General features: G+C 35.5%; 1 protein-coding gene across 1 annotated transcript; it reads right to left on the bottom strand.

Moving 5' to 3' along the window:
* Positions 1 to 13,378, bottom strand: LOC144439174 (copper-transporting ATPase 2-like). The gene is made up of 17 exons (XM_078128446.1): positions 13,313 to 13,378; positions 10,165 to 10,326; positions 9,692 to 9,774; positions 9,124 to 9,289; positions 8,138 to 8,383; positions 7,044 to 7,293; positions 6,572 to 6,696; positions 6,100 to 6,249; positions 5,217 to 5,414; positions 4,671 to 4,844; positions 4,014 to 4,263; positions 3,010 to 3,156; positions 2,551 to 2,693; positions 1,766 to 1,969; positions 1,313 to 1,430; positions 797 to 899; positions 1 to 219 (listed from the first exon to the last, which is right to left on the bottom strand). Exons 1-17 carry the CDS (start codon positions 13,352 to 13,354, stop codon positions 99 to 101), a joined length of 2,682 nt encoding a protein of 893 aa, XP_077984572.1. The 5' UTR covers positions 13,355 to 13,378; the 3' UTR covers positions 1 to 98.
* Between the last annotated feature and the right edge of the window lie 1,695 nt (positions 13,379 to 15,073).

Below are 15,073 nucleotides of genomic sequence, written 5' to 3'. Positions count from 1 at the left end.
GAAAATTAATTTCGACTCTGAGGAATCGCAAACATTAAAGGTAGTATAGTACAGTTTGTTCCTCTATAGAAAGTGACATGTCTCATTCTTATTTTCATTTACATTAACTTTTGATAACTTGATTTCGATGATGATAAATCATCTAATTCTTTGCCACCAATGAATTCCTCATGCTGTGTGTATTCTTTCCCCGTGTTGCAAATCTTCGGTTGTTTATACCTGAAATAAGATAAAAGAAATCATTTACTTTCCAAAAAAATATAGAAATGATGGTCATATTATCACGATTAATACAAAACATATAAATGATGGCGATGACGCTATGAATACTAAATTAACCAACCGTCCCTCCATTCATAGGGATACGTAGTATTTCTTAGATTGTAGTTTTCCTATTAGGAAAAGATACGAATCCAGCTACAACAAATATATCTTACACTTTATACTATCTAGTGTTTTTTTTATAAAGGTAGGGAAATATATTCAATTGTCACAACATTATTAATTTAAATTGAGTTTGTAGAAAGGAAGGGAAGGGAAATCAAGGATTATGCGTGTAAATGATACAATGCAAATGGTTTACAAATACAGATGAATTTTTATATGAAAACTTTTACATCCTGTTTCCATAAATTGTAGGTGTGGTGAGGTCATTTAAACATACATATTTCCGTATCCTCGTGTGTAAAGCCAGCGTACATGCATCAAAATCAGTAAAAATGACTTAGATATACTGTAGTCCTCGCCGCAGTACTTAAAAGTCCTAAATTATGTTGATGTGTCATGATAAACTTACAGTTTTAGCAGTAATGAGGAGCAGAGTACTGAAGCAGAAGAAGCCGCCATTGCTGCAGCCGCCATCCACGGTTCTAGCAAGACACATACTGGTATCAGAATACCTGAAAATAAAACATTTTACGGTCAAACTTGTACCATTCTCGGTCTTTCACATATATTACGCAGTTCCTACATTTTGTCATTTAGTCTGACACCGCGCTCTATCTATCACAGAGTGACTGTGATTTAATAAAGCTGTCTTGCAATCAGGCATTTAGCAAAAAAAGTAATAGTCTGATTTGTTTCATAGCTTTTGTCCATTTTTGCCGACTTCCATGGTACACCCAGAGATACTCAGAACTCCGTTGTCATCATTTGCTTTGTTATTTCACCAAACCTAGGCTTTCTAAGCTCTCCATGTGTGTCAGTGGGTTTGAAAGTACTGTAGTAACAAACTCTCGGTCAAGATGTAAACATTTTAGCACAACAAACACACTTGAACTTTTTAAAACATTTTCTACGACATTCATTATACCTGCAGCGATGGGAATAGCAATTATATTGTAAACAACAGCCAGGATAAAATTAATGCGAATACGACGTACAGTGTGTTTGGATAGGTCTATAGCGCCCACTACGCCCAACAAATCACTCTGAAATAAAACATATCACAAAGATTAATAGCAGTTATTGAATGAGTGAGTGAAAGAGAGCTCGAAAGATAGAGACGGGCACAAACACTCACAGACAGTGACAGAGATGTCGACACATGCACCGAGAAAAAGACACGAAAATGTGTTAATTACTATCATGATGGGAAAACAATTTCCTTTTTATTAATTCTGATGATAAAAGTCAGCAGCTAGCGCTATTAATAAAAAGTTGTGTTATAAGAAAACAGCATTGTGAAAAGACAGTCCTGTCGGCAGACAAAATTTCAATATGTAATGTTATAATGTATTGTCATGTGAACAGATTAACCCCAAACCTTAGTGAGTACAATATCAGCGGCTTCCACCGCAACGTCGGCTCCTGTTCCTATGGCAACACCAATATCTGCTTGAGTGAGTGCTGGTGAATCGTTTATTCCATCCCCAACCATAGCAACAACGTGACCTTTAACCTGTAACTCTTTCACGACCTTCGCCTTGTCTGAAGGGAGCACCTCAGCATAAACTTCGTTAATATCAATCTGAATAAGAAATTATGTCGTAGTTCACACTTTAGGCATTTTTGTTGTTGGAAATTTTAAAGATATTTCCAGTAGTTAGAATCAATACCATTAAAAAAATGTGTGTACCTAGAAGCCGTAAAACTATCACATTCTGAATGCGTACATATGTATTAGTCCATAGACCCTACGAGTACACGAACGCCCTTTGTGTTTGTATAGGGTCTATGATTAGTCTTGGTACTTCTACAGGGTAAAGGACGAATACTCAATTTTATTTGTTCTCGAGCGATTTTCCGGATTTCTAATAATATTTTCTTTCTAATTCAAATAAAGTTTGAAATATTGGCACCATTACTATTGTTTCCTCTCACCGGTTTTTTGCCCTATTTCCTACCGTTACGCATTATCAAGGTCTTATCTTGGTAAACTCTGGTAAGTAGTTCAATACCACGGTCTCACCCTTACCTCTGACGTGAAGCTCGTCAATATATATGAAACAACTGCTAGGATCCCTTGAATTAGGAAATGTGTACAGCTATATAGCAATTGAGTATAAACATTATCCGTAACTAGTATTCAATGAAGCGAACAGAACCTACCTGATTTGCAATGGCATCAGCAGTTTTCCTATTGTCTCCAGTGAGTAATACTACATAGATACCCATAGCTTGTAAGGCTGTCACAGCTGAATTGGCTTCTGTTTTCACCACATCTGCCACTACTATCATTCCAACCAATGACCCTACGGAATAAGAAACTTTCATTTAGATTGAAACTCTAAACCATTCACTTCCATGGGCTCTACTACACTAAACGCAATAAAACGAAAGTTGACAACTGTACCCTATGCTATGTTAATGGTGGCCATTAAGTGACAAGGAAAAACACACACTTTTTGTCTTGTCATCTGACGGTCATATAAAGTTGTGAAAATTTGACGAATAAGTTGTGTTCGAAAGAAGCTTTTAAAATACATGGTAGATAATCTTAAAATATTATGACGTAACGCCAGCCGTCATTGGTCAAAAGTTTGACCTAATTATAATTACTGAACTCACCGTCAATAGCAACCAAGACAACACTCCGGCCTTGGTCTTCTTGATTTTCTATAACGTCATCTATAGCTGACGTCACTACCAAGCTATTCTGTTCAATCCACTGCCGTTTTCCAATTAAAACGTGATAGTCTGTTGTTTCTCTGTCACCTGCAATAGTTACGAGAGACCCTTATACCTCCATGTTTGCAGTCAATTGTACATTTAATGTGTTATCTGTACTGCTACTTAGGGAAGCGGCTTTCAGTAATTATAACTCGGCGTACAAATTTATCTGACCAGAAAATACAAACAAAACTTTTCAAATTAATACTAAGAAATATCCTATCTGTGTGGATAGCAATGAGATGGAAATGCATGAATGGATGAATGAATGAATGAATGAATGAATGAATGATTGAACGAACGAACGAACGAATGAATGAATGAATGAATGAATGAATGAATGAATGAATCAGTCAGTCAGTCGTCAGTCAGTCAGTCAGTCAGTCAGCCAGTCAGTCAGTCAGTCAGCCAGTCAATCAACCAATCAATCAATCAATCAATCAATCAATGGTAAAGGGTAAATTTATAAAAGGTATATAGTTGAAAGTTGATGTGAGATAGTAGATTGAACGATCACAGTGATGGTAAGTCAAAGGATGGATGGATGGAGAAATAGATAATATGCCTACCTGATTGGTTGACTGATTTGTGGATTGGTTTATAGATTTGTCAAAAAATTGATTAGTTGATTGATTAACTGATTGATTGGTTGGTTGGTTGGTTGGTTGGTTGGTTGATTGATTGATTGATTGATTGATTGATTGATTGGTTGGTTGGTTGGTTGTTGATTGATTGATTGATTGATTGATTGGTTTATTTATTTATTTATTGGTTGATTGACTGACTGACTGACTGATTGATTGATTGATTGATTGATTGATTGATTGATTGATTGATTGATTGATTAATTGATTGATTGATTGATTGATTGATTGATTGATTGATTGATTAATTATACTTACTCTGCCTGTGCATGTTTTCAGTTTCAGCTCTTGACACGTCACTGTCGTGTATAGTGTCGTCATCAACATCTGCTGACATTTTGCTAACGGCATGTGACAGTAATGACATTGCGTCATTGACGGAATCACTTCTAGCCGCCATGTTGGATTTTACATCGTCTGTGTCTATGTGACTTACTTTACACGTCAAACCAAAACCTGGCATTGCTTCATATCCACTACATTTTCCAAGTGTATCAGTTTGAAGTTTCTGTAAAAATAAAATTTCTCATATTTTTTGATTACGACAAAGTAAATGCCTCTGAGATCATCACTTGCTTTCTCCTCTTAATTTGAATGAAGTACGGGCAAATTCAAATGCATAAATTCCCTGACTTGTTTATGTTCACAAAAACACATTTCTAACAGAGAAAAGCAACATTATACACACTTCCCAAACATCATCATCATCATCATCATCATCATCATCATCATCATCATCATCATCATCATCATCATCATCATCATCATCATCGACGACGACGACGACGACGACGACGACGACAACAACAACGTCTTCATGGAAATCATAACCAACACCTCTATCTGTCTTTTTATAAACGACACCGTGATGTCTGTAGATATTTGCGGACTTTGAAGCCTCTGTGTATTACCTACCGTTTTGACATACTGTGTGATAGATACACCTATTGGATGTTCACTGTTCGATTCTGCTGTTCCTGCAATAGCCAGAAATTTCGCCAAATTGTATTCACCGAATAGAACACTGGTCACAACTCTAGGAAATCCGTGGGTGACGGTACCAGTTTTATCGAACACTACCACGTCAACCTTGCAAGGAAGGGAATATATATATTTAGTGTTAACGTAAATTGTGGTGGAAATAACTGTTTGAACATAATGTATGGCTCTTTCAGGTATATATAAATACATTTATATTTGTATATTGTACTAAATTGATTACATAGAGGAACAGACACTAATTTCATTTATCAAGTACAACAGCGACAACAGAAGATTCTTCTATGAGGTGTGGAGAGATCAAACAATGTTTTTTAGGTGATGACGGAAATACTGTCATTAATATTGTCTTAAAATAGTTACACCATTTGGTCTATTTGAGTTTCACTTGCCTTTCTCTATGTCTTTCCCATTTCTTGTAGAAACTTACAAACCTATATACGAGCTGATAACATTACTCACTTTCTGGGCAACTTCTAAAGGTTCTCCTCCCTTGATTAAGATCCCATTGGTTGCCCCAACTCCGGTTCCTACCATTACAGCGGTAGGGGTGGCCAATCCAAGTGCACAGGGGCAAGCTATACATAGAACAGAGATGGCACAACGGAATGCAGTTTCTAAAATCAGCTCAGTGTGACTTAAGTTTGTAGGATCCTGGAACTAAAGAAATACAAGAAAATTGTTTGGAAAATACCAAATAAAGCTCTTTCCCGAGAAGGCATGGTTATAGTTTTTTAAAAAAAAACGAAAAAAAAAAAAAAAACTCCAGCATCGATCACTACGGAACATAAGAAGATCGGTGAGCTTGGCTCGCCAAACGTCGATGTGTCTCTCGTATCGGGCTATAAATCTCTCCACGGAGATTCTGATTCTTAAAAAAAGGCGAATACGATCCACAAAAAGACACGACACTTGTGTACTTGCTTGAATGGAGTAAGCTAAGGGAAGACATCGAGCAAACACATAATTAGGCATTTTTTTATAATACAAAGTGAAAGAAAAACAACAGTGTGCCTCTGACGTAGATTGAGACGACGTCTGCTGTTATCGGTTTGTTCGTAGACAGTGTCTATGGTTTCTTTGTATCTGTGGAAATTTTAATGTAAGAGTAACTGTCGTACTCCAAGTCGTATCGATAGTTATACAGTAGCATTCTAATCAGTAAACAGCAGGGTAATGGTATCCTGTGTTGTTCATAATTTGATGAATTACAGACCTCAATTACATTGTATATGCGTTTGCATGAAACTTGTCTTCCTGCTTACCACAAGCAAGCAAACACAATGGTGTTTTTTTTCCGTGAGTTAGAATGACTTCTTATTTCATGGACAATTTATATACTTACCCTATTGTCATTTCTACATTTCTGTCGATATGAATCCATTACACCAGTAAATCCAAGTATCAGATGAATAATAAGAGTAACTAAGGCTAGACTGATAATAATTGGTACAAAGTAGCCTGCAACCACGTCAGCAAGTCTCTGTATGGGTGCCTGTAAGGTGAGATTTGAATTTTAAAAAATAAATCATGAAGATTGGTCATTTTACTTGGCCACATATTACTGTACTGCAGCCAACATAATATGTTATATATATATTTCTTTCTGAGATATTAGAACCATTAGTCCATGTAAGTAGTTTACCCCCCCCCCCCGGCAATACGTTTTGACGGTGCCCTTGCTAAGTATAATTCAATACTTCGCCTCTGGTCTTTTTAATGAAAATATTGTACTGGCGTTCAGGCTGTCGCCCTGGTAACGTATCTATAGAACGTGTACAAGGTTCACTGTATTTTATCAACGTCTTTTTCATTACCTTCGATGTCTGTGCGTCTTCCACCAATCGTACAATCTGAGCCAAAGTCGTTTCTGGGCCGAGACGAGTTACTCTAATAAGTAGACTTCCATTTTGATTTATAGTTCCACCAATCACGACATCACCTGTAATTACGTCATCAAATACGAGTAGTTAGTCACTTATATGAAACTAAATTTACACCTTCCCATCTTCAAAGTTGTTGTTGTCCATCCAAACATATGCATTTTTCATTTCATGTCTTGTTTTCACTTGCCTGTGTATTTGAGTTCAAGTTCATATTCTCATGACACACATAGTATATGTAAATATACAAATTAATTTTGTTTCCTACAAGCTTTCGCCGACTGCTGGATGGTCGATCTGGCAAGCGTCATCTCCGAGTCCAAGTCGACCATCCAGCCTTCTACCGAGATAATATTCATACAGCAATTCAACAAAACTTAAGCTTCTCATAAAAACTTATTTTCACCTTTATTTTTCTCAACTGGTAAAGGTTCCCCTGTAATTAGGGATTCGTCCACTGTAGACGTCCCATCATGCACTACTCCATCAACCGGTATTTTCGACCCTGGAAGCACTTTAAGTACATCACCCATGTTCAGAAGCTCGATTCGCGTTTGTTCCTCACTGATAACTACGTTATTCTCACCAAAATGCACCGTGGTAGCGTCGGTAGCTTGTAAAGAAACCAATTTAGAGAGGGCACCTGATGCTTTTCCCTGAAAGAGGAATAAAGTTATACTTGGTATCACAGCCCGGTTGAATTTACCGTTCAGTTGCCCTGTTTGATACAACCATACAGAAACCAATATGAAACTGTGTTCTACACTGAAAGATAGCGAAATCGCAATTTCTTGCTACATTTTGTCTATTATGAATCAAATAAACTATTTAAATGTACTGCAACTGGCGCAGACATGTAAGCACCAATGTTTGATGTTTGCATTTGATGTGGTCGCACGTTAACTTAGCTCATTTCATTTTTTTAGACAAAATTTTACAAGAAACTATTCATTCAATATTGTTATCTATAAAGTGGAGCATACGTATGGTTGTATCAAACAGAACAGCATGATCATGAACGGTAACTTGTAACGGGCTGTAATATGGCCACAGATGAGTGTAGGCGTTCAGGGTGTCGGGAGGACATTACTAGTAAAAAGCAAATGTAAAGAAAAATTTGAACGATAAAATCGACTTCATACAAATATATTCACTCGAGTCAGTGTAGAAAATTACAAGTTGATTGTAGTTCGACAGAAAGTCATACGAAAAAACAGTCCTCCTAAGCATGAAAGTATCCCGGATGTTTGACGTACAAGGAGTATATGATAGTGTCTCAGGCCACTAAAAGGTCTGAGATAAATGTCAAGCGTTCCCCTAAGATGTGGATGAAGATAACAAGCTGATGAAAATAATTTAAGCTATAAAATCCAAGCATTTTGATCACTTTACATTAAAAATAACAACATCAATAATATTCGTCGTAAGTTTAGCGATGCAAATGTAAAAAAATTTCGATTCTTGATTCAGTAGATATTAAATGAACGAGAATCCGTATACCTTTGCTATGTATTCCATCCACTTTCCGAGTGAAATGAACGTAAACAGCATAGGTGGGGTGTCGAAAAATGTCATTGGTGAAAAGTTTGTTCCACGTCTAACATCTATAGCTATAGCAACGATAATCGCCACCACGGAGTAAAAATATGCTATGCTAGTTGCCATGGCAATTAGGACATCCATATTAGCTGATTTGTTTTTCAAGGCTTTGTAGGCACCAACGTAAAAATGTCGGCCTCCAAAAATCTGAAATAAATTAAAACAGAATTATCGATTAGCTAGCATATTACGTTGTCATCTTCATGATGTCTAGAAATACTACGATATTGCATTTTTCATTCGACGGAAGATGTACTCTAGATACACAGGGTAAGTTGCATACTCTGTGCATATAAATACAGAAGACGATAAATTTGTGATAATTCTAGTTCACGAACGATAAATTTGTGATAATTCTAGTTCACGAACAGATGTGAAGTATACCTGTACCATTGTGAGTCATCTCACTGTGTAATATAATAAAGAGAATAGTAGTTTGTATTGTGACGATAGGTAAACATTTTGGCTCGTGTACAATTTTGAATACGTGTATGGTTATTAGATATGAAATCAAGTTCGCAATTTTCAGGCCAAAATGATATCAATCAATCAATCAATCAATCAATCAATCAATCAATCAATCAATCAATCAATCAATCAATCAATCAATCAATCAATCAATCAATCAATCAATCAATCAATCAATCAATCAATCAATCAATCAATCAATCAATAAATCAATCAATCAATCAATCAATCAATCAATCAATCAATCAATCAATCAATCAATCAATCAATCAATCAAGCAGTTGGATGGCTTATCAAAAATACAATATCTTTACGGTGAAGACCATACATATTAATATTAAGAACCGAAACACTGACCACAAACACATTTTTGACGTTCATGATTCTGATATGTCTACTTCATTAATTGTGTCAAATACCTGTACAGGTGTGCATAACAGAAATAATAAGATGTTTTGAAGGGACAGTCCAGGTAAAACACAACAACGGTTCTCTGAACTTGCACGATGGTAGAAATAGAAGAACAGAGTAACGGCCATAGTTGGAATACAGAATGTCAGTGATATCAGGAATGATGTCCTCCATCTAAAACAATAAAAATATACATATATTTTATTAAACATACTGTGGGAGAGAGAGAGAGAGAGAGAGAGAGAGAGAGAGAGAGAGAGAGAGAGAGAGAGAGAGAGAGAGAGAGAGAGAGAGAGAGAGAGAGAGAGAGAGAGAGAGAGAGAGAGAGAGAGAGAGAGAGAGAGAGAGAGAGAGAGAGAGAGAGGGAGAGGGAGAGGGGGGGGGGGGGGGGGCAGGCAGGCAAACAGATATAGGCTGAGAAACGGACACTCACAAAAACATGTCATTATTCTCAAAGTTTGTCTATCATGGTAATATACCTTCTCTAAATTATACCCGTTTATTTAGTATCTTTTGCATTTTTGGAAAGTTTACTGTCAACAACAAGAGTAATCTGAATGACGAATCAATACTTACTTTCTAATTTCAGCATGATAATCCAGACTGGCTGTTTTATTTTGAGGATTATCAGATGGAACTGACGCGTCGAATCCCATGTCCTAAATAATTATATTATTAATATTTTATATGATAACACAAAGTTGTGATTTAGAAAAAAATTGTTTGACATGTAGTAGAAATATGGATAACATATTTATATTATATTTATATTTATATTATATATAAATATTATTTATATTATATTTATATTTATATTTATATTTATATTTATATTGGCAGGCAACTTATTGCATCTCAACAAATAAAACCGATATATTATGAATATTATGGAGATTTTTTCGATCGGAAATAAAATTAATATCCTGATCTTTGGAGACGTGCACTCTTAATCAAAGATTTATTGGTAAGACATACAAATCCTATAAAAAAAATTAATGAAATTTCGACAAAGCAAGTAGAAAGATGTAAAAAATGGAAAAATTCCTCACTTCTATATGATTTATGATATCTCTCGGACCGATATTATTGGCCTCATATTTGATTCGAGCAGTACTGGTTGCCAAGGCAACGGATACATACGTAACGCCGTCTTGTTTCGCTAAATTTCTTTCGATTGTGTGAACACAGGCCGAACAGGTCATTCCTCGGACCTAGAAGACGGTAATGGAGAAGAATTTTAGACAATCGATTTACCACAAACACCCCTCGGTCCAACGTATATCGAAATGTAATGTAATACGTATAAAAGCTGTACAATGTAACGATATAAACCGAATGAAGATAAGGAAGGGGCCGGGGGGGGGGGCAATTCCCATATACGGCCATGTGGGGAGGGCCGCTGGAAAGGGTCTTCTTTTTGGATGTGTTGTAGTAAGACAACAAACAGTTTCGCTTTGGAGGTCCCATGTATCATTTTGCACAGAGTTGCTCCCCGAGGAGGTAAACCGATATAATATATATAATATATATATATATATATATATATATATATATATATATATATATATATATATATATATATATATATATATATATATATATATATATATATATATATATATATATTACATATGAGACAAGGTACACTTAGACGAGGGTATTGTTTTGTCACGTACTTCGTGCTATCACACCACTGATAGAGGCAAGAATTTTTCTGATATAAAATGGACCATTTCCGAGACTGCACCTCAGACTGAGATATTTTGACAATTCATTGTATTTATATAAATAAAGGAGATCGAGGGCATTCTACTGAGAAATGTATTATTTACTGAATGTTTATTGGATAAAATGAGACCTGGCAGTCATGAAACGCTTATATCATAACTTTGATTGTATGCTTCGACTCTTACGTGTAAAAGATCGTATGAAACTGTAATTCAATGTCCCCTGTGCTCCCATTTCCCTCGTAAATGTACAAGAAACAAATGAAAACACATATATCACACCACGTTCAAATGTTCTCAAACGTTTATAATGTTTTTGAACCTTGGAAATGTTTGTGGTGACCTCAATTCAAAACTGAGCGTTCGTACGTAGTAGTACGAGATATTACCATATACCATTACCATAGTAATAAACTATGGCTTCAACATGAATAAATATCACAAAACTCACCAAAATGTAACGTTGCCCAGCAAACAAAATATACCGCTCGATGATATGCAAATGAGTTCGAGTTGACAATGTGCAGTGAGTGTTGTCCAATGGTTAAAAGCGACAAGATAGATGCACAGTGCACAGAAGTTGATAATTGTGAAATGATGGTATGTTTTCATAATTTGCATATATGCCAATACTTCAACCCTCATTTCACCGACAGTTTTATTTTTACCAGTTTTTGACCACAATAAAGAATTTGGGACAATTTCTTCATACACAAGATTTCTTTTAAATCAGTAAACCAATTGACAGAGAGATATTTATGTAAAATATCACCATCCATCCCACCCAATTTCTCGTCTGTTGCAAAAAAAACCCTTGCTTTCATTGATGGACTTGTGAACTTTTTGTTTGTACAAATATAAATCTCCCCATACGAAAAAAAATCATACATATGTATTATATTTGAACTGGCGGTGTTGAGACGTGTCAAATGGGAAGTATGCACCCACGTGACACTTAGCTATAGAGTTACCGTACTAGTAAATAATCATGGTAAATAGACACTCGGGGCTGACTACAATATGTACATTTAAATTATTTCTGATAATTGAATGTGTGTATTGATCAATGTGGTACAGGTAGTAATTTCTTATATGGAATTACATTCACCAAACCCCATTATATGTTTTAAAATCTATGTAAGCATTATTTGGCCATATGGCTTCCAGCCTGGATGTTGTAAGAACAAAATGTCACCATATCAGTCACGATTTGTCAAGGTATGAATGGTTTGCTCGATTGAAATATTGTTTGCAAGTAAAACCACGTAGTCGTTTGTTTGAGCTTTTTATACAATTTCATAAAATATGTAAATTCGTTACTAGAATTGGGTAGAATCAATGTGATATTTTTTTTACACTGGCATATACGTAATACCTGCATTTAAAAATATTACAGTGAATAATTAAAACAAAATCAATTCTTCAAAACTATTGTTAGACAGTATATGTACTTATTACAGTCATTTTGGACGATTTTTTGACGACTAAAATTAGGGTGTTTTCACAGAGAAACGTGTTCATTAGATTTCTTCTATTTGTAATTGTTAAATACCCCCCCACCCCACCCCCGCTTTCACGGACGTAGGAGAATCCTTGATTTTATTTATTGATTAGTGAATTGTACATTAACACATGAATCCTCTACATGTGAAAATAACATTCCCGAACGAATATAATGCATCAGTTTGTGTTGTGTAACCACTGCAGATGGGGGAATCGGATATAGCCAGTACGTTTAACAATATTGATTAATGTGAATAGTCAAAGTAACATAATACATACGGACATTTTATAGTCCATAGTCTTAGATAATGTGTAGTTTCCCTCAAAACCAATAACACGTTAATTATACATTGCATATATTTGCTAAACTCACTGGGTGGTGTGATTTACTAACTAAACCATAACCAAGTCATATTTCATTACAAGATAAAGTTATATTTATTCTCTCCATAAAATGTATTATTAGGCGTAAAATTTAATAGGAAATTAATTCAACATTTTATTCTCGTTAACCACACTGTATGTATCCTATATGCCCACATTCTATGTGAGTAAAGATACACAATGTATAAAAATACATGTATGATTCGCCCACTTTGTCGTTGTTTAATTTACGGTTAAACAAATCTACCTTGTTATGAAGTTAGTGCATTCGACGTCAAAGGAAAAAGGGTACTCATTCATGTCACAGCAATAGAACTGTTTGTTTGTTTGTTTGATATCAAAATACAATTGCAAAATAGTACACATATTTAGAACGTGTCACATGATTTGAATATGAATATTATAAAATATATATTCGACATTTATATTGTGACAAAATGATTAACTTAATTTGCCCAACATTGCGGTTCTATTTCATACCTAAGTGTGCCAAACATTATTGAATATACGATTTTAAATTTCATGTCACTAGCTTGTGACCAGATTGTGACTAGACGATACAAAATATAACTATATAACTTACCGTTAGGGTTATCTCCGATTCTTCAGACTCTGCCGACTTCATTTTGAACACCTAGTGACACATTGATCTGATTCAGAATGATGTCTGCAGTGGTAGATGTGTGACGTCACCAAAATAATTCAACTCAAGACCTGACGTATGTACGTACGTCACTCCTACCTGTAACGCAGGTGAATACATGTACATAGTTAGGGACATGTCATATTAACCTGACAGTGGGGCGGGGGGGGGTGCTGTTATTAATATATCTATATATCTATTTTTGTTTAAATTTCATTCATTATAGATTGGACTATAGGGTGAATTATTGGAAGTCATATCATCTGTGTCATATTATGTCAAAACTTGCTCATATCGTCTTGTACGTACGTGGGAATAGAATCAGATTCAAAATTTTCTAGTAGATGGATGACGTAAAAAATGACGTCAAGAGTAATCTCAGATGAGTAAATTTATCATTGAAAGCACTCTGGCTAAACGACGAGATGGCTCACGAGGCTAGAGGTTTGTTTTAAAAATAAAAACTTGGATGTATTATTTCACTATCCATGAAAAAACACACGTAACGATGTTTTGAAATTAATCAACCGAACATTTCTCACTTTAATATTGACTTAGTGGATCAAATATTTCAGTATCTTGGGATTAACTTTTTTTCGAATGACGCAATGCTGTCAAAACACATGACGTGTGTTCATTTTACACACGTATATTCAATGCAATCGAAACCATTTTGGAAGATATCGAACTAGTTGATGCAATGAAGGTTAGGAGTGAAAGACTGAGTTCGATTCTATATAAGCCATAAAGCTACGTTGATGAACCCTGTACACATGTACCAATGTTCGATCGAAAGGCACTCAAGTCCCGGCTGGAGGCTAGTTGGTGCAACATTAATTCATACGCCAACAATCATCATTTCACAGTGCTCGGTTTGAGGTTATATATCTTGTACATCGTTATATTGTTATACAAGTGGAGCCCAAATACTAAATAAAGATAATCAACTTATCGTTTAATTATCATGAAAGCTTTTTTCCTTCCAACTGAACGTACATCTGTGTTGCCTTTTATTTGGCGAGTAGTCTTACTAGTTGCCCTAGAATAATATTCCATATGGTCACAGCCTATCAACATATCATTTTTTTTACAAAGCTATATATCAGATCATTTGGAAACAGTGGAATCGAGTATATTCATCCCGATGGACTCGCATTCTCGCAAACCAGGGCTGTAAACGGTGCCGTAAAAGAGGGTATGGTTTACGACGATGAAGAACTCGTTGAATTAATGAGAGTGCTCATTTGATTAGCTACACGAATGACAGAGTAACTTGAGAATACATAATATGTATTATTATTAATCCGTATATCTTGTGACCATAGGTAAGCAAAATACTAGCTCACTACCAACTCAGATAACAACATTGACACATGCATGTTGTTTGTCCTGAACGAAAATGGAGAGTGACCAACTTCCAATGGAGTACATTTCTTCAGTGAGTCTTGCTAACAGGTACGACTAGCTATTGTGACCTACCTTTTGTGAGTCATAAAGAGCCGATTAGGGGTACAGGTGGTCTTGATGTACATGCACTGTTTATACGGTGATAATTATGATCTATTTTGGCTGTACAGGAACACAAATCACAGTTTGGTAAGTAGAGGTCCTTCTTGTTATCGTATGTACTTGTCGGTGTATGTACGAAGAGACTTTACCAGCTGTCTGGTTATGTAATTTTCTTATCAAATGAACAGTTCG

This window comes from Glandiceps talaboti, chromosome 8 (genome assembly GCF_964340395.1).
Source record: "Glandiceps talaboti chromosome 8, keGlaTala1.1, whole genome shotgun sequence".
In the NCBI taxonomy this organism is placed as follows: domain Eukaryota; kingdom Metazoa; phylum Hemichordata; class Enteropneusta; family Spengelidae; genus Glandiceps; species Glandiceps talaboti.
This window is presented reverse-complemented; position numbering and strand designations above follow the sequence as displayed.

Bases quoted from the DNA above. Each gene is read 5' to 3' on its own strand.
- LOC144439174 (XM_078128446.1), bottom strand. From the start codon at position 13,354: ATGAAGTCGGCAGAGTCTGAAGAATCGGAGATAACCCTAACG. The intron at 9,775-10,164 runs GTGAGGAATTTT...ATAATTATTTAG, and splicing joins ATATCATAAATCATATAGAA to GACATGGGATTCGACGCGTC. The intron at 900-1,312 runs GTATAATGAATG...TTTTATTTTCAG, and splicing joins TGCTATTCCCATCGCTGCAG to GTATTCTGATACCAGTATGT.